At 42.8% G+C, this 21789-nt stretch overlaps 1 protein-coding gene across 1 annotated transcript in view; it reads right to left on the reverse strand.

Annotated features, from left to right (window-relative positions):
- Positions 1-21789, reverse strand: part of cntfr (ciliary neurotrophic factor receptor) — a 199634-nt gene that overhangs the window by 97147 nt on the left and 80698 nt on the right. Inside the window, exon 3 of the mRNA XM_062413558.1 lies at positions 20796-20877. Coding sequence (XP_062269542.1) covers positions 20796-20877 — 82 coding nt within the window. The remainder of the gene's footprint in view (positions 1-20795; positions 20878-21789) is intronic.

Raw genomic sequence — 21789 nt, forward strand, 5'->3', positions numbered from 1 at the left:
TCAGAGGGAGAGATGAGAAAGGAGGGGGCCGGGCAGAGAAACGGATACTTAATTAAAGGACTGTAATATATGACGATATTCTCTGGCTTCCAAGATAATATCGGCAAAAGTTACTGCCTTCATCAGGGGGCTTCACTGTGCAAATATACCACGACCTTGACAGAGGAGCCGAAGCGACAGGGAAATTAGAAAGGGAAACTCTGAACGTGTGTCCTGCCCGCGATAAAAAGTTATGATAGCTCCAATTAAGAAAGAGGCTGATGAAAAGTATTTTCCTTGCCCCTTTAAAAACTGGCTGCAGGAGCCAGGCCAGCTCATATACACTTAAAAATGTGACTTGGCAAGATGACTTTGTTGACACATTATACAGGCTTTCATTTTTTTACCTATAGGATGAAAATAGCTCTTCACTTGATTCAGGTGACTTAATGTTTAATTTTTTAGTTGCATTGGAAATATTCACAGCAACACACAGTGAACTGCAATTGTTTGAATCCACCACAACTGCAAATTATATTTAAATTGTAACATAGCAGCAAAGCAGAATTAGCTCACCAAGGATGAAGAGGTAAATAGAGAAGCAAAAAAACATTATTGACACAAATTCATCTTTAACTTTAAAGTCTGATCTTATCATTCAATTACTGCAGCAGGTGCAGGTTGAAGAAGTTTCAGTTAGAATCATAAGAGAATGTTGGAATTGAAGAAGTGAGAGAACAGAGGTCATTTCTGTCCTGCTGCTGAACTCCAGTGTTCAGCAACTGCCACAGAGCGATCAATCACCCAACATCAATCAGCCTGTTGATTGGTGGAGCGCCAGCACGACACAACACAACACAACACAACCCCACAACAGCGGAGCTCCCGGCATTATTTTCATTGTTATTCGAGCCGGCTATCAAACGGACCACCATTCCAAGTGGGACTCGAGGCCATTTCCCTGAACCACAGAGGCTCGGTGAAATTCAAGAATGATTTTTCTTGCGGCCGTGCTCTTCCAGTGTCGGCTGTGTGACGGGGTTTTCTCAAGTGGTGGTGGTGGCCACCGAGGGACGGGAGGAGCTCTGAAGATGCTATCAACTATGTGCGACTGTGACAATGTAACAGACACAGTGTGTGCACAGAATCAAAGATACAAAAGCACATACACATCTATACGATTAGATACGTGTAAGGCCACCTGCTCACTCTGTCCCTTGTTCAGCAGAGCACAGCACATCTGAAATCCAAGCGGCAGAGAAACGCACAGATTATCGCTGCGTCCCACGAGCTTCAGCTGGCGTGCCACGAAGGGCCAGACACACAAAAACAATGTGTTGAACAAATAACTTTGGGAGGAGCCAAGTGGTCCATGCACTGAGATTTATTTGAACTGCTGCAGAGCCGCCTGTGCTGCTGCTCCGTCCTTCATGCTGAAGTTTACTCGCGGTGTCGCGCTCGTCCTCTTATCAGAGGGAGATTAGCGTTGCGTGTTGCGTGGATGAAAATCACAATCAGTGGATCGCTTACCCTGCAAGCCCATGCAAGTATAGCCCTCGTTAATACTTATTGTTGTTATGAGTTTAAAGGAATGTGGGGTAATTAATGCAGAAGTTTGGAGCCCTGATTATAAATAACTTCCTTTACCATAGTAGCCATGTGATTAGTACGAGGAGGAGGATTAATCACTTCTTAAAATCTGAATAGAACGTGATGGGAAAAAGACTGTGAAACATAGGCTACGTCTGTGGGTGCTAATATACATCATGTGAGCTTGAGTGTGTGTGGGTGTTTTAGAAAAGTCCTGCAGTTCAGGTCTTTCTCTCAAACACACACACCAGCAGAAAAGAAAGCAGCTCTAAGCCCAAGGCCCACACGGCCCACACGCACTGTGAGGGGTAAAAAAACACTTAGGGAAAAAAGTGTGTGGTAACTATGTGATATATGTACATGTGTAACCAGTGTATGCATCGGTTTATGTTATACGTTTGTGTGTCCATATCTGCACAAATAAAAGCCCAGAAACAAGACAGTCACTGGATCACACACAAACAGGGTTTCAGGAAACAAATTCAGAATTGAACTAGGTACTTTTTTTCCCCTCTTTTAATATTGAAAATCTCTTTCTCTCTATGAAGATACACGAGAAATAATTGAAATAGTCTGTCAGATGCACTGAATACAAACCGCACAGTGCAGGACACGGGCAGCAGCTCTCCTTAGTGAAACAGCACAGAACAGACGCAGAAAGAACCAGCCCCGTCGACACAGCCACAATCAATACACCTCTACCTTAAAGATCCAAAATCACTTCTTTCTTTCTGTCTTCCTAAATCAGGAGGCTTGATGCTGAACAAGGGTCACAGCCGGTGCGGCTCGGCTCTGTCCCTCTTTTGTGTGATGGCTGCTAGAACTGCAGGGAGCAGCGAGGCAATGGCACCATCATCATCACCATTACTTCCATCACTATCATCATCCTCATCATCATCATTACTGGCTCAGAATCCAAAATACAAAATCGTACTGTGTGTTAAAAGACCTCTCACTCAAATTAACCTTCATTTGTGTCCCCCTCTCTTTCTCTCTCGCTCTCTCTCTCTCTCTCGCTCTCTCGGATAGACACACTCACACACACACGTAACCACAGACAGCTCGGCCTGTTTCCCGCAGACTGTGCAACCGCAGATATGCAAGAGATGTCAGAGCTGTAACAACAGGACGTCCAAATGGGAGAAATTAAGGGGCTTTGTTGGTGGAATGTCAAAACACATGTTATGGATGAGTGAGAGGAGCGAGGGCTCTTTGAGGGGGAGAGAGAGAGGGGAAAGAAGGGAGAGAAAGTAAGGGAAAGAAAGTTAAAGAAAACAAAGGTTTGTTTGACTAGTTCAGTTTTGAGTAAAGTTTGAGGGAGAAAGACAGAAAGGAACCTGTTAAATATACTGAAAGATAATTACAAGGGATACCAGCTCGCTCATCAACTGAAACACAAAATGTGCAAAGACACAAAGTGAATGTGTGGACACTTACACAAAAAAAACATATGCACAAACACACACACACAGTTAGTCATAGGCCTCTCTATCCAGCAATAAGCCGGTCTGAAGTCGAGCTCTAACGACATCCAGGGATGTTTGCTCTTCATTTCACACGGCTCATCGCAGCTCCAAACAAGGTATCAGCACCGTTTGTGTGTGTGTGTGTTTGTGTGTCAGATGTCCGTGTTATTGTATACACACATGGATTGCTGTGTCCTTGTGTACATCTGCGTGTCAGCATATTTGTGTTGCTTTGTCCATGTTCGCCACATTTGTTGGAATGTGTATGAGCTCATGCAATCAAACGTGCATTAGTGTGTGTGTGTGAGTCGGCAGAACTTTGCCCACATGCGTAGACTGAGTCCTCTCCCTGCAGCTTGTTGACATTCCAGTAGCTTGGCCTCTTTGTGTGCACCAAACTCTACTCACACACACACACACACTCACACACACACACACACACACACACACACACACACACACACACACACACACACACACACACACACACACACACACACACACACACACACACACACACACACACACACACACACACACACACACACACACACACACACACACACACACACACACACACACACACACACACACGGTGACTGTATCCACAGCACTGTCCAGTTTATTGTTAAGAAGACAGATTTCCAAATGTTCACCGCTCTGTCACAGTAGACAGTGTATTTAAACTTATCAAAAACTAACAAGCACGTCCACCTTTCATCCTGCAGGGGAGGGGAGGGGGGGGGGGGGGGGGGGGGGGCTGAGTAATAAAGATTAAGCACGGTTTACGCATTTTTTGGCATCAACAGCGTCATTGTAAACGTGTGGAAAATTTGATCAAGAGGCAGTTTAAATCGGATGAAAAGCTTTACCGCCGCTCTGGGCTGTGGTTCTGCAGAGCACAGTCAGGTGCACCCGGCTCTGTGTGTCGGAAAAAAGTGCCAGGGGTGCCCGGTGAATCAGCATTGCACCGGGATGGGATCAGGAAAAAAAATGAATACATTATCATCCATTACAGGCGGCCAAGCGAGAGGTTGAGAGAAGCAGCCGCTACATGAGGCGGTGACAGGCTGGGAATCCTGCAGAGTGTTTTTCTCAGAGATCTTGAAAGTTTCAAATATGAATACACTTGCTCAAATATCCTGTCAGTGGACTTTTGGATTCTCTCTGACCCCTGAGAAACGTACAAAAAGAAAAACTATTTTCCACACGTCCGTTTCAGGTGCACCGACGCCCGGGCACGCACACCCGACTGTTGAAAGGCTGCATTTTGATTCGTTTTGGAGGCATGAGCCTACATGTGTAAACTCCATGAACGAGGACAGGTGCATTCATGCCTCATGTGCTCTGTTGAAGGAAGGTTTCTTCAACATGTACATTTGTCTGAAGCACACATGAGCCTGCATGTTTCACCGCCACACTTCTGGCAGAAGTGTTGATGAAAGGATGAGTCTTGACTAATGGTGTCTCTCAAAAGTGAGAAATAAACTATGCATAACCAACCCTGCTGCACCACTGGGTCTTTTCTCTGTTTTTGTATTTCAGACTTATGTGGGTGTGCGTGAAAGTCAGGGATCCAACCTGCGACCTTTCTCCTGAAGCCCTCACCACCACCACCCACCACTGCCCTGACCTCGGCACAGAAAGAAATATGCTGCATGAGAGGAAAAGAAAGAAGGATGAAGGAAGTGGCGAAGGTGGAAGCAGATGTCGTGGATGTTGATATGCGGGAGAGGGGGAGAAATATTTTATCTCTGTGTTTGTGCATGAAAGAGGCGGAAATTGTTGCCCTCTTGTGCCTAATACCTGATTCTCCAAACAGCTGTCGAGCTGCAAGAGAAGAGGCAGCAACTGATACTGGACTAGATGGAGTTTCACATAATAAACATCCTAATGAAAAATAAAATGATTTCAGTAGCATATAATAATAGTGAAGATGTTCCCATGCATGTATTGATGAAATGTATTCTTAGATTAGACTCAATGTAACAACTTTTCAACTCCTTTGGATTCAGAAATGTGTGATAAAAAGACTATGTTCAGTATTTTAGTCTGAAGATGATCATTATGGGAATGATGCTGTGCAAGTTTTGACATGTTTTATTATAATGACGCAAAATATTGGCAGATATGAGACGTTTCTTATGCTGAAGTCAGAGATATTTTTGTTTTGTTAAGTTGGTCACTAAGACACATCAAACAACTATAGATACACCAGAGAACACTTTGACCAATCAGGTGCAATGATAACAGCATCAATTCTCTTTTGCGTCATCATGCATGAATCACGGTCGATGTGTCAGAGGTGAGGAGACAGGAGAGTTAACATCAGACCTGATCAGACCAAACATGACGGATGACAGCAACACACACTTTGCATAAAACAAACAGAAACATCTATTTCCGATGTATTTGTGTGTATTTTAACGCACGGGGAATCTTAAGAGTATATAAAAGATAATCCACTCTTGCCCCATGCTGCAGTTTGGACTTTACTTACAAAAACTGTGAAACTTAAGACTTTGCCAGTGAGTTTTTAACACCCTCTTACTGACCTTCTCCTAAACACATGCACTCTGCAAAATGCACCTCATGCTGCACAGACATGCAGGGACACACAGCACAGAATTCAAAGAAGCAAAACCAGTGGCCAGACCACGAGCAGGGAAGACAAGCAACAGCAGACAGTGGACAGACTGACAAAAAGATAACAAATCGATGGGAAAGAGTTAAGATGGAGCCACGTTAATATTGTTCCCCGTCGTCCGTTTGCCCACGTTGAGAATGAGATGTGAGTGACAATGGAAATTCTTGACTGTGTCTAGAATTTCCATTGTCTCTTGTATAAACACATGCAGACACACACCGAACGATCCAGGCTTCTTATCACGGGGAGATAATAAACAAACAGTGCAGATGCAGTAAGACTTGAACTGGGAACAAATGAGAAAATGACTTTCGTGTGGAGCATGTTTTGTATCCTTCCCTATTTTCAACAAAAAAAGGATTTGTAATAATAATACTCAATGCATACAGATTCATAAATTGACTGACAAGATAAATCATATCATATTCAGTCCAGATATCCACACACATGCTCCTCGTTCTCAATTTCTCTCCCACACAGATATTCCCATGTATGAGATGTGCCATGTGCCTTCAAGGACAACACTCTGCTGAATGCTCTCTTCACCATCACGGACGTGTTGCATTCTCCTGCATGTGTGTGGGTGATGGGTGCACTACACAGTGATATGGAGGATTTCAGCCATGCTGGCTGGAGACGATAAGAAGCCTAAGTCCCCTACGCATTCTCGCATGGATAACCAGCACTATAGGCTCCATCTATGGAAAACGCAGAGGGCACATGGAGAGGAATAGTAAGGGTGAAATGGAAGAATTATTTTCTTTTTCCAAGCCTTGAAATCTGCGAAAAGAGCTCAAGCTCATTTTCCAACTTGCAATCTGTGATTTATTATGCAGCGACGTTTTGGTACTAGACCTTTGTCGGGCTGAACTAAATCATGTAGAGCCACCACAACACAACCAATATAAGTTCTGCTTGTTCTATTTGTGCAAACATGCTCCTGCAGACAGGTGTGAACTGGGTTTTGAGTTGTCTCATTGAAGTGCCTAACAACAAAGCACAATGTATTTTGATCCAGTATTGGTTTAAGATTAGACTCAACCTTTCAGAAAGCGTGCTGAGGCGAGTAAGAAACAAGAGCAACACAACACTGTGTGAAGCTGTGTGGTGCGCGCACACACACAGAAACACAAACTCTTCCAAGATTAAAAAAGCAGCTGTGTGTGTGAGTGATTGAACGGCTTCAATTCATCACTGTGTGTACGGCCACATGTCCTGACATACAGGTCTTTCTTTGGTGTGTGTCAATGTATGCTTGTGTGTGTGTGTGTGTGTGTGTGTGTGTAGGCCGATGAGGTGCAGAAAACTTCAGCCAGAAGGATAATGCTGCCTCTATTAGATTACCTGCACAGTTTGTGTGTCCTTGTGTGTGTACGTAGGCCACTGTGATAAATGTGGTGCGTTACAGATTGGACGGATCTGACTTCATGTTACTCTGGTAAAGTGCCATGTCAGACACACACTCACTGTGTGTTGCATTGTGCGGGAGTTGAATATGTGTCGTTGAGTCATCACGTTGGATATTATTAATTTGTTATCTCACATTTTGTGTCATGTCATGTTTTGTTGGTTTCAAATGCCAACTTTGAAATATAAAGGGCTAAGTATTATTGGGGAGTCAGTGCCAGCCTGACCTTCACTGTGACACCTACCAAAGTAATTACCTCTACAAAGGGGGGGTGATGTGTTCACCTCTGTCGGTTGGTAGGTTGTTCAGGAGGAAAACGCACAAATCAGATTCCAACAAAACTGGGACATGGACCAAGAAAGAAATCAATAAACTTTGGGTTGGATTTTTTTCTGTTTCGTTTTGACTATTTCTTTTCAGAGTCATTATTATAATTGTTAACAATAATATTTTCATTTATTGCGATTCAAGTTATTCTTCCAGTATTGTTGTAATTGCACAGCAGTCAGTGTAGAGCAGGTTCACACTCCCCTGCCTCGACACTAACCTCCCCCGGCACTTTATCCTGCAGATGTTATTACCCAGTTTCTGGCGTCTAAATGAGATACCTCATCACGGTGCCATGGCAGGCAACCCAGACTATGACAGCACATTACACTGCATAATGACCGGTTAGTCCTGCTGGATTATGCGATGCGCTGTCCCAAGGCACTGGCTGGGTCTGCAGGTCTGACAGTGATGGAGCAAGCTGGGCTTCAGTGTCTTGCTTAAGGGCATGTGGTTATTGTACAGAGCCAGCCTGTTATCTATTAATAATGGAACAATCTCCGAAACCATTAGGCCATCATGCCGCCCACAAGAGCTACAAGGAGCACTGAAAACTCAGCAGACACTTTTATGTCCAAAGTCCCATCACGTGGCTGAAGTTGCAAAGCACTTGTGCTGAATGGATTTCCTGTATTTCAGTGCAGAGCCGCCTGCAGAGGAGAAGGTTTTTGTTTGTTTGTTTGTTTGCGATGAAAACCCTGAAACTGAAGCACATTAAAAGCTGTTAGCGCTTCGCTGTAGGCGATGAGAAATCAAAGAGGATGAAACAAAGTAATTAACTTGAGTGTTCAGAGCATAAATCCATCAAAGCTCCTCAGTCCCTAAAATATGAGATAAAGATTTGTATTTTCCGAAGATCCAGAAATCATTACCAGCAATTTTCAAAAATACGCAATCTCAAAGAAAGTGGAATAAAGAAAAATATTAAACTTTTGGAAACATACTAAAGACAAACACACAAACAATCAACACACAATTATCTTATATGAATTTGTGCTCAGTCATACCCATTAGATTTTCTGGTTCTACTGCTGGGTTAGACCTCCAGAGATCTCACATTAACAAACACGGTACAACACAAGCTGGTGCAGCAAGGGAGCAGGGAAACGTGTGTGTAATTGTGTAGGCGTTGGTGTGGTTTCATATAGAGTAGGTGCATATTTTCTTACATGTGAACAAAGTGTTGGATGTCACCAGCACACATTGTTTTTCCTTTCAGCTTATCAGAGCTACAGTCAGGTGTCTGTGAGCGTGATGGACAAGAGAGCTTTGAGAATTTCAATCTGAAAGAGCTGCACAGAGACTATTGTGCCGAGGATTGAGGGTTTGGAGAGCGGATACTTTTTTCTTCTGTGTGAATCCAATTTCTCACCAGGAATTCCCACCTCGGCTAAAGGGGAGAGAACTGTCCTTGGACAAAGACACAGGCGATAAATACACAAACGCATGCACACACAGAAGAAACGGGAAAAAAAGACTAACACACACACTGTTGAAGATGGACGCGCACACAAATAAGTACAGACTTCCTCCCTCTGCCTGGCTCTCTTTTGTTGCCTCTCCTCTACAAGGACAAACAGCTCTCGCACAGACGTCCTAATGTTTTTCTGAAGTCCTGTCAATGTTGGTTCTTTCTTCGCTACCCATGTACTGGCTCAAGGAGCTGCCGTACACAGAGACGCTGTGTTTTCAAAAAAAGTTTTACAAAAGAAACACAAAGAGACACAAACGCCAACTGACAGCGAAAGACAAACCTTCGTTTTCATCCCACTGCAAAGAAATACTTTCAAAAAGGATCAAAGCTAAAAAACTGTAGGAGAAATTGCTTGGGTTTTAGGTGTCTTATGTATTTCTGCAAATGCAGGATGCTTCTATAGCCCAAGAAGTGATCAGTTTTGGTTTAATCACCTAACTTGAAGTCATGTGTCTTACTTTAAAAAGGTCAGTTGTCTGGTCTTGTTGCTGTGGGAGGCAGAAAAGCTGGAGTGTGTTGGCTTTAAACTCACACAGTGCAAAACTCCGAGAGGTTAAACGACAATGTCCTTCATCTCAATATTGCTTTTTTAATATGTCAAATGAGTTTCCCGAGGCTTTATTTCCCCTATGCACTGTTATCTGCTCCATTTTTCATTTTCCAATCACACGCAGTTTGTATTCCAATCTATTTCAGACCAGTTTATTTTTTGGGGCCTTTTCATAGTTTGTATTAAATGCAACATTTAAATTCCACGCACCCAAAACCCTAATAGGTATACGCAGGATGTGCATGGGATTAATAAATCCCATATGCAACAGTTACTCCTGCTGGTATTGGGCTCCATTGTTTCGTCTATCTTTTCTCGGGTTTCTGTCTTTTTCATTCCGCTCTTCTCTGCCTCACTGCACTCAGAAAGCTTCTCTCCGTTTCTTCTTGCACTTGATTAGAGGCGGAATGACATAAGTCGAGAGGAATGGCAATTAAGTTGAGCTAAACTAAATTAAACCGAATTTCAATGTGATAAATAGTGATCTTTCCCCGCTATCGCTATCCTACTTCCCTCCCACAATGCGTCACACTGAAGACTTCCCCGTTCACGATAGATCAAATTAAACGTTTATATTTAGACGTGTTGCACCACTGGAGGGTCCGAGACCCCTTTTAAGCCTCTGGTGATTCACTTCCAACGTCTTGGAAGAAAGTTTTATTGCGAAGCCACATTAGCCAGAACTCTAGCTCACGCTGGCTGGAATTACATTAGCTTCCTGGCAACATTAACTTATTGAACAGTCTATCAGGAGGAATTGGGGGAACTATTGGGGGAGCAGTGATTTTAACGGCACAACTTGAGATTTAATGGGATAGAATAAACAGAACGTCTTTAGGAAACAGAAAATCTATCCTGCAAATGGTCACCCGAATCAATACGGGCGGCCCCATTGTGTTCATTTACAAATTAAATGCTATTTTGAATAACTGGAATCAATTAATTTGTTAAGTTGATTTTCTTTGAAAACGCAGGAGGCTCTTTTGTGTCCAAAATTGCCTTTTTCCCTCTTATGAACACCAGGATTGTCTAAAAAAAGAATCACACGCTATTCTGAACCTTCTGAATCATTTAAACACATCTATCTCTCTGTCTCTGTCTCACACCGGGGACAATTGTCAAACAACCAGATGCGTAAAGAACACAGCGATACTTCTTTTTTTAAACACAGCAAAAGAACAAAGACATCTCATGAGCAGCAACATTCGATTTAAAACAGTCAGCTATAACTTCAAATATAAGATTCACTGCCCTGTGAAGGCAAGAGAGCAACACAATAAATCAAGTATAAATAAACCATCCAAAAATGTTTCCTTATCTGTATTCATGAGTGACCTGAATATACAAATAAGCAACGGCGCTGAGGTTTTTCTATTTGTATTGTAATTAGAAATACATTGAAACACCCATGAACCACAATCACAAAGGTTAAGAAACACCACTTCATAAGAATTCATACAATTCAGGTTATTATACTCTACTGAAAGTATCACTGGGATTATTTTTAATTAAATTTCTGTTAATAGATCCCTTTCACCTGATTGTTACACATTGAACTTTTAATAACTAGAACATTTTAATCTCCTCAAATATTAACCTGGACTTTACTTGTACTTGTGTTCGCCCGTGTTAGGATTTGCCTCCACACAGACGCCCACACACACTCAATTAGCCGCACGACGGGGGGCCGAGGGTGGAAAGTTAATCAGAGCATTACAACAGCCACATGTAAAAAGTCACTGAACCACACACATACATATATCCACACACATAGCAGAGTGTGTACTCATCCGGACGCACAACCATGTTCGGCAAATCTGCCCGACACATCTGCGCTCGCACACACAGAGAAAGAAACACCTGAGTGTTGGGTGTCACGTGATGTGGTTGACAATCTCATCCCCCTCACACACACACACGTTTAATGTGTGCAAACATGCCTGGTGAATTATGGTGGAGCATCATTCCCACGTTACAATAATATTCATTACACATCTCCATCCAACGCAGTGTGTACACCTCCGTGTGTAAAAAGCTGCATATGTGTCCACTTAAATGTTCGTAGGTGAGTAAAATACTCTCTGGCTAAACGTATTGCTTTAGCTCCAAAATGCTAAATGCTGTCTGACCCTGAAGCCGTCGCGGCATCATTTATTTGTCATTAAACACTGGCTGGCTGTGACCTGCTGTAAGCCTCATTAGAATACACTAAAGTAAATGACTCACATTAGGCAGGCACACACACTCACACACACACACACACACAAACCAGGGCTCGGATGTAGTTCCTTCTTTTGATTAACTGCTCAAGACAAAATAAGCGTATACACTGACTGATGCAGGATAACGCTGCTCAATAACAGTTGCACCTGCGCGTCCTCCTTGTCCTCCATCCGCTTTTTTTTTATCTGAGGAATGCCTTTGAAAGAGAGGAGCACAGGCAGAGAGAGAGAGAGAGAGAGAGAGAGAGAGATAGAGAGAGAGAGAGAGAGAGAGAGAGAAGAAGAAAACGACAGAAAAAAGGAACTCTGCGACTTCCACACTGCGTTTTTTGAATGTCATATTTCAAGGAAGCCCGTATCTTTCTGTTGGATGTCGTTAATGGAAAGGATTCTTAGGTAGGAAGGGAGAGGAGGAGTGAGGAGATAACTGACAGCCGTGGAGAGAGGGAGGCGAAGAAAACTCTGCCCAATTGTGTTCCTGTGGACATCTCTCATAATGTTCCTTTTCAGTTTTGGAAGGTCATGTCTGAGGAAGAACTCAGGTGAAATGAGAGAGGGCAGATTTGTAAAGGATCAGGACTGCCTCGGCCTTCGATGTGTTGATGAGTTATAAAATGGTTTGGATTATGTTTTGCTCGCTGTCACGCTGAGAAGTCAGGGGCTAGAGTCACATTTTCAGAACTGTAGCTTTATTAGTCCTTTCCAATGAAACCTAATTTTCTAAGTCTTTTGTTTCAACGAGAAAACGATTAATTTCCACCAGCAAGGTCTTCACTGCCTTTGTCTCCCAGCTCCTGTTTTCCCTTCTACTAAATTCACAGTGTCCCCAGTAAACAAACCCTTGGAATTATCCCGGCATCATCTGGACCATCTGTCAATACACCAGGGTCAGGCAGAAGAAAACACAGTGATGAGACGGACACAGTTACTGTCTATCACGTTCTGTATGTTATCAGGGGGCACATGTCAAGATGTGACACTATAATCCCGCCTCCACGCTTATTTAAAAGATTAGTGGGAGAAATGGAACCGAAATGAGAGAGAGAGAGAGAGAGAGAGAGAGAGAGAGAGAGAGAGAGAGAGAGAGAGAGAGACTTGATCAAAGCTTTACTGGGAATCCCTACTTAAAGATTAATGAGTTAAAGGAGTTGGACAACACACAGACACACAAACACACACTCGCCAACACGCAGACATTAAGCAAACACACACGGCTCAGACAGTGAGATTCCGAGATTCCATATCTTAGCATATAGGGCCGTGATTGGTTGGAAATGGTCCATTACCAGACAGATTTTATCGGACAGTCGGGAACCCTGTGTCTATACTGGACCAGTTACAGGACTTTCACGACGAAACAACAATGGATTCTACAAATATTTGCTATGCCTTTTGAAAAAGGACCAACAGAAGACTGAATCCTGTCTTGTAGAACAATCCCATCGGTTACACTATGTTTCATAGTCTAGAAGTTGTACTGGACAATCCTCGTCGAGACAGAGCTGAGCTGGAAGGCAATACTTCAAAACTATGAGGCGATCTATTCTCCAACCCCCCCCCACCCCCCCCACCCCCCACAAGTATATATAAACATATTATTTAACCCTTTCCTAAATACCCACGACCACTCTTCTCTTAAACTCCCAGGGCCATAATCTGGCCAGCCAATCAAGAGGCAACAACACAACCTATGTATCAGTGTCAATTATCAACTCTATCTGCTGCTGTATCTTCTCAGATTCTGCAATCAGACAGGCACTCAGCTGGACAGCTTGATTCCTGTCTGCCTGTCCTTCAGTAGGGATGCAATCCTATTGAATTGTGCTGTAACTTTAAAAATGCAATTATTTGGGTCATTGTCTCTTTGTTTCTGCTCTCTCTTAATGGCATCATTCACACGTTGTGTTTATTTTCTGCATTTGAAAGCAACGCCTGAATGGGATTACCTCACCCCGCCTCCCTGCCAATCATCCAGTCAGTCAGTCAGACTGTAATCCACCTGCCAATCCAGTCAGTCAATCAATTGGTTGAGCTCCAGCTTGAATTTAATACCGAACAGGAAACACTGATTACACTGAGTGCTACTCAGGATAATGAGCGCAAACAAGGTTCCCTGCCAGCACATACAGGCAAACAGACACACTACACACAGACATCAATGTTTGTGTTTATTTAATTATTTACAGCAGCTGTCTGTTTTCTCTGATGGCACATCAGAGTTTGGTTGAATCCCATGAATAATGGATCATATTTAGTTGTCTGGATTTGTCTTTTTGCACTTGTGTGTCCTTGCTAACAAATGACAAACAGCCCATTTTTTTGTTTTGTTCTTCAAGTCATCAGAGCTTTTGAGTTTTGCTGTCATGGTTCAAAATACATCACTGAACTTGACAGTCCAGCATGTTTCATTGTGTTGTCATCAAAGCCCAATGATTTTTCTTTATCCTGCATAACTTGTATTACTCCACGGACTTCTGGGCCTTGTATATATACTGTATGTGACCATGTATGAATCTTATTATGAAAATCAAAATGGTCAAATGTTTCTCTGTCTGTGGCTCGTTCATCTTATGGGCTTCACACTTGGTATGTGTATTGTTAAGGGCCCCGGGAAGTGCTGTGTTAAATTTGGTAGAATTTGGACACCTGGGATGTTCAATTTGAATACAACTTTGATTAAACAGGCAACCAGTGCTCTGTTGCAGCCTCAACTGGGACTAATCAACGAGAGTGACGTTGATGATCCCGACAACAAATCATTCACGACAACGGCAATGACAGTTCTCCTCTTCGCGGTGCTGTGTCCTGATTAGAGTTCCATCAAGCTGATGGTCTTTACTTGTCATGGCTCAATTACTGCAGGTCAGTTTCAGAGAGAAAATCTGCAACCGGCTTCACCACAGGACAAACTGATGCTTTCCAAACAAGAACCGCACCAGTAATTGAAAAGCCGAATAATCACAGTCTGGATAGTATCTGCAATTACACTAGTTTCCCTATTGATATACAACGCTAACATTAAGTCTACAATCTAGACTAAATAAAATACTCATTTAAAGAATGGGTTTAATTAGCGCATAGAGAAATAATTACCTGTATTACATAACACTGTGTATTTTCCATATGATTTTTGTTTGGGGCAGAAGGGAGGGGGTTCTAAGCTATTAATGCTAATTACATCCACCCATGTGCACGCTGTCATCACATGGATTACTTTCATTTGACCATTGAACAAGGGTGTGGATAAACACGGCTGTGTTGAATCCCGGGGGTTCAGGAGCAGACATGTCGAGAGAGTCCATGCAGCACGTGCAGAATCCTCCCATAAATACAGCTCTGACAGCCGTAATACCCCGGAATTAGTGTAGGAGTTAACCACTTACTCTCCTCTGCTGCTCTGTTTCCTGATCTCCGGCTCTCTTCCGCTCTCCCTGCTCTGTCCACAGTAATTAGATGGAATCAATGTGAGGTAAAGAAGCTCCGCGAGGGGCAGAGAGGAAACACAAAAAAACATTTAGTGATGGCGGTGCAGCGTCAGCAGCGGGTGATGTCATGGCCGATAAATCCTCTGTCGACCATTTGGGGTGATGGATTGAGGGACGGGAGAGGATGTGGAGGGAAGAAACGTCCCGTGAGAGGAAGTGATAGAAAGAATTAGGAGATGAGAAAAAGGAAAGAAGGTTGACTGTAATAATCTTTTTATATGTCAGGGCAACAAGTGCGGATGATGGGGATAGTGAGGGATGGATTGATGGAGAGAGCCATAGGGGAGACAGATGGAAGGAGAGGGAGAGATGGAGGGAATAAATGTACGCTAGTCTCTCAATCAGGATATGGACTCTAATAAATAACATGCTCTCTCAGCGAACAGCATGATGTCACCACATTCACACACTCACTATCACACACACACAAGACTCACATAAACTCAGAATCTGTCTCTCTTGCACCATATTTTCTTTATCCTGTATTTAATGTTAATTTATTTTGCTCGGCTTCTCTTTCTATTGAGCGTCTAGGACTTTGCTCATTTATATTCCTGCCGTGCTCGTTCTCAGTATTTACTTTGGCACCCCCATTAACGGCATTGCAGGACGTTCTGGCGCATCTCCGGATTTAAGTAAGATACAGCGAAAGATGCAGAAGGAGAAGGGTAAAAAAAAATAAATAAACAGAACAGAAAAAGAGATTGAGACAAACGGCGAGAGAAAATACGGGAAATTTTCGCCACGCAAACGATCGATCTTCAGGTTGTCCACGCACGAGAGGATTCAGTGTATGTAATGTGAGTGATGGTATCATTGAGGAAATAAAACAAAGTGGGAAAAATGGAGGCATCCACAGCAACCAAGAGTAATGTGTTGAGTTTCATTTGAAAATTCATTTTTTTACGTCATGTGTGTGAAGCTGGACCGTAAACAGGTATATTGAATCATTACCAAATCATCAGCCATTGCTTGCCGGCCTATTTTGACAGTTTTGCAATTGGCAGCGAGTGTAATTGTTGGACATCATCATAACTACATGAGTGGAAAACCCAGAATGAATGTGCAAAATGAACAGATCTGCAAGGGGACAGTCAGAACTGGTCCATAAGGAGGTGGATCTCTGTTATCAGCATGTTGAGCCATGCAAAGAATCATTAGACACTAATATTCTGATATTTACCTGATTTAACACAACAAGAAGTTTGTGATATCAACATATGGCAAATCATGATGACACATGCCCTGGATTCCAGAATAAACAACGTGTTGATATGAGTCACAATAAGACGACATGCTCTGTGCTGTGGAAATGGGAATATGAATAGAATATTCCATTAGCAACATCAAAATGGAAATACTTTCTTATTCAGAATAAGGTCAATAGTCGGATTATTGTCGTCCACTTCAATTTAAGAAAAGCGAAGCAAGAAATGATCAGAGAAGGGAATCAATAAGACATGAAGCCACACAAACCCGCGGCAAGAGAACGTGGTTCTATAGATATATATTTGTCCTTTTTAGCTATTATTTGCTCGTCCTATTTCTACAGAGCGATCATGAAGTTCAGAAACTGCATATGCATACAGGGTAGTGATACTTTCATGTAGCTCCAGTGAACTTGTTCTGCTGGCAGTGAATTCCACTGTTCTTTCTTCTGAATAAAATAAAGTTATTAATCCTTGAAAACCTGGCTTCTCCTCCTTGTGGACCACAGGGGGGGTCAGAGGTCAGCTGCAGTGGAGCCGAACAGCATGTCTGCTCCTAGTTGACATTCAGCGTCTTGCTTGAGGACAGCAGGGGAAACAGTTGTTAACACAGACTCTAATACAGCCGTAAATATTCAAGGAGATTCATGGCGACTGGTGCTCCCTTCGTTATTGGTTTATTCTGAGGTTGAAGCAATATTTTTACATTTTCTAACGGATGTCTGTGTGAAGGTTGAAACAGGTCTGATCACCTGACTGCTAGGATTCCCCCTCTCTGACTCCACGTCGCCCACATCCTCTCTTCATCTGTCATCTGTTCTATATCTTCCCATCTTCTCCACCCACACCATCTCTTACCCCCCCTGCTCTCCCCTTTCTAACTATCTCATCATCTATTTTTCACCGGCAGTCAAAAAAAATCAAATTCAAAGAAGCTTGATTGGCGTGATCTCTGAGTCTCACTCTCTTTTCTCTCTGCGGGTTAGCTTTCAATTATTTTCTGCTTCCCTTTGTGGGTTCGATGGATGTTTCCAGGAGGAATTGTTGTTTCCTTTGCTTTGGTTTCCATTCAAGTTTTTTTTCTCCAACACACTTAACAAAAAGCTGGTTGGAAATGGTACACTCACTTAACTTTGCTCAGAATCAGAAAGATAGTTTTTTGTTATTTGGGGGCAAAAGTCTTAAATTTACATTATAGGTGGGAATATGTTATAAATGACATATTGCCTGTTATGCAACATCTTTGCATTAACATATAAAAACATGTAAATGCAGATATAAGGCATCATGTTGATTTTAATATCTAACCAATTATTTTGGTTATTTGTGTGTCCCATCTTAAGCCGTTTTCTAGCCATTTTTGCTGCTCTTCAGTCTTGTCTTCCACCATCCTCCTGTCTTTCAGGCTCTCTCTCTCTCCTCTGTCGGCCTCTCCTTCACTTCCTGTCTCTCCATCATCCAGACAACATCGACGTGGAGCACGTTTCTAACCGACTGACTCAGCCTCTGTATGTGTTTACTACCAGTGTTTCTGATTATCTTTGTTCAGCAACACACTATTGCCATTAGTTATGAAGTCCCGGATGGATTTCCAATACACACACGCAAAGACGCACACACACACAGACACACACACATACACATACAGTGTGTGACTTCAGTGCCTTTGTACAAATTGAGTCAGACCCAGAACAAGAGAGCTACTTCCCCTTCAAATCCCTTTGTACTCGATATATGTGTGCACAGGCATTAGTCACTGTGTGTGTGTCTGTGTGTCAATGTGTGTGTGTGTGTGTGTTACTCTCTGCCAAGTGGGGCGTACCCCAGGGATTCCTGTCAATCAAACCGGCTTGCAATTTGTCAGAGAAATAAGGCACTTTCCAAGACAGACAGATGTGTTTGTGTGTGTGTGTCACTGAGTGAGTGTGTTTATTTGCGCATCTGTGTTGTGCATATGACACACGGGGCAAAAGCACATCTGGAAATACTCGAACCGTTGTGTGTTTATGCATTTGTCTTGTGATGGCTTTACAGATGTGTTAGACAATATTTGTAAGTACGTGCGTTCATGTCGTGTGTGTGTGTGTGTGTGTGTAGCTGATTCTGTGAAGCATGAAAAACAAAAGGGAGTGATAAGCAGTGACAGATCCACTACAGTGCACTCACGCACTCCACCTCTCTCTCTCTCACACACACAAGCACACAGAGGCAGACAGACAGACACACTTCTTCTGAGAGACAGAACTGTCAGCTCTCTTTCTTCTGTTCATGTTATTCATTCTTCCCTCTCTCCACATCTCTAATTCCCTGAAGCGCTGCCTTTTCACCCTTTTTCTCTCTCTTTGCTTCACTCGCTCTCTCTCCTACATTCTTTCTCCTTTTTTCAAAACGCCACAAAAATATAAAATGACCAAAGACTGATGAGCACAACGCAGCTGCATTTTATTAATAATGCATAAAGTCCTACATTCAGTCACTGGAGTCGTCTTTCACTTGAATTCCAAAAAGGAAAATTAAGTTGTTTTACTTTCAACACATATAGAACAGTTGGAGGCACAGCGCTCACCGTCTCCGTCTCATTATAACAAACATCAATTGTTATTCCTCCGGAGTTTCATTTTCAATTTGTTTTCCTGTCTGTTTCCATTCTCCTCCCATCATCTCTCCATTTTCACAAATCCTTCCACTCTTTGTTCCATTTTCTGTTTTTCTTTCAATCTCCCTCTTTCACTTCACTTCCACGCTGCATTTCACCTAATCTCCAAAGACAACATTCCCATTTCCTAAGCCATTTCTGCCCAGTTGGTGCATGCATGTGTGCGCTTGTTTGTGTGTGTACGTGTGTGTGTGTGTGTGTGTGTTTGTGTGTGACCCTCGTGACACAGTGATCTGCGTCACTCGAGACTTATTGACTTCCTTAGACTCTTTCTTTGGGTGAGCTGACTTTAACAGCCCGACCTCATTGGCTTATAAGCCAAGGCCACTCTTCACTAAAAGTCAAGTGACAAATTGTCTCCCCTGTTCTACACACAGACACACAAACACACACACACACAGACACAGTCTAATTTATGGCCATGCATCCTCTGTGAACTCGCAGAAGAGCTGCACTCTGTGGCTCTTTTCAGCTTCTCTTTTCTCCCTCGAGAAACCTCAGCTCACAAATCATTTGAAACATGCTCATGATCATCAGTTGACATGACTGGCTTCTTTGTTAAACCCTTATTTGCGATGGGGGTAGCCTTGGCAATGTGGGGCAAAATATTAGCACCGAGCACCGGGGGGGGAGGGATGACGAGCATATCGGCTATTGTTGCTGTGTTTGTGAATGAAGTGGATTCCACCTACGCTTTATCACAGGTACATGTTGCTTTCGACTTCTGCTTCTTTAACTCTCATAATACTAATAAACAGGGACTTAAGTGTCTCTCTCTCACACACACACACACACACACACACACACACACACACACACACACACACACACACACACACACACACACACACACACACACACACACACACACACACACACACACACACACACACACACACACACACACACACACACACACACAGAAACATGAATTCACCAAAATCACAGCAAGAAAGCCAGGACCATACCCCCCTAAAGGAAAACAAGCTTTACAGTTACGGCCACTTTAGGTTTCTCAGCTTCACATTGGTGGTAGTTACAGGTTTCTTACCATATAGTAGCTGACAAAACCCTACACCCCAATGAAATCGCATTTTAATTGCTGTTATTATGATTTATTTTTAATTTAAATATCCAAATAATCGATATAAACCCCCCTAAATATGTCTGAATTGTCTCAAGATGTGGAGAAACACTCTCTCGCACTGTTTAAATGAAGTGAATAATTTTAATGTATGGATCAGCAGCACAATTGAACTGACTCTTCCCTGACCCACAATGCATCCCTCCACCATGTTTCATGTTTCAAGCCTTTGTGCAATCCTGCAAACTAACAAACAAACGCAGATGAAAACACAACCTGCTTGGCAGAGGTAGTAATAAGCTCTGCAGTCCCAAGTGGGATAACATCTTTGTGGCCATATATAAAACAAGATATCTCATAGCAGCAGAAAACATTCAATAACAGCAGAGAGGAAGCTGATTAAAGAGATTTAAGTCGAGTAAAATAGTTGAGAGGAGTTGGAAAAAAAGTGGAGCACCAGTACTGAAGCAGTGCATCCAAGAGGACGGGAAAGTTGTAATAATGTGCTCGAGTGGAGCTCCGAGGAGAACAGGGAAGAGGAAGAGAAGAGCACAGCAGAATACATTAAAGTCAAACAGGCCCATTTGGGTCCGAGCAGACAAAATAAAATCAGGTTGGGAAGCAGAGGCAGTGGGGAGGGAGGGGGAGGGGGGGGGGGAGGGGGGGGGGCAGTGTAATGAAGATAAAGTGCATACTCACCAAGCTGACTGCGTCTCTGAGCGTAGGCTACCACCACCGCGGCCAGAACTACACAGCACAGCGATGTCACAAGGTTTGCCATCTGTAGACACACACACAGCAAAGTCATCAGCGTGAGCGCGTGCACCGAGAGTGAGCGTCCCCCTGTTGTCCCGACTGGCTGACGGACAGACCCATAAGACACCTACAACACCATGGAAGAGATGGAGAGAGAGCTGCTTCCTGTCCTCCCTCTCTCTCCTAAATCTCCCAGTGTCTCTCTCTCTCTCTCTCTCCTTTCACTATTGTAGTCCCTGAAGTGGCTTTTTCTCTCTATCCGTTTCCCTCTGACTCATCAACTCGCTTATTTTAAGAAGGGATTTCCTTTTCTCCCACTGTTGTTATCCCTTTGACTGTAAAACACCCCCCACTCTGTCTCTGTCTCTCTCTCTCTCTCTCTCTATTTCTGTTCATCAGCCTAATGTGTCCATCCTCTCTGGGATGGGCCATGGCCAGCAGCTCTTAAAGGTATAGCACACCACAAACAAACACACAGCTTTCATGGAAAACAACAAGACTTCGAGGAAAAAAACACTTCTCATTGTTGCCATTGAAAAACTTGATAATTAAAAGTTTTGACCTTCAAGTTTATCATATTTGTAAAAGGTGAAGTTTGATGGAGGCGCAGAAAAGTTCTCTCCTCTCTTACTTTTTGATTCATCATTCTTTTCTTTATCTTCTTGCGGTTAAAACATTTATTCCTTTGTTCAAATTTATTTGACAAATGATCCAATTAAAACCAATCCATGTATTTTATTTAAAGACCGTATCTCGAAAGTTCCTTGCCCAGAGTTAGAAAAGATACCAGGCTCACATCTGCAAGCTACTAGATAATTTATTCTTATGGTTATATAAATAATTCTACAATATATATATATATATTTATATATTTATAATAAACCTAATAACAGTTATCTGTTTGTTAGATAGTTGGAATGCAATAGTAGAAGTCGTC

This window comes from Platichthys flesus, chromosome 19, assembly GCF_949316205.1.
Source record: "Platichthys flesus chromosome 19, fPlaFle2.1, whole genome shotgun sequence".
NCBI classification, from domain to species: domain Eukaryota; kingdom Metazoa; phylum Chordata; class Actinopteri; order Pleuronectiformes; family Pleuronectidae; genus Platichthys; species Platichthys flesus.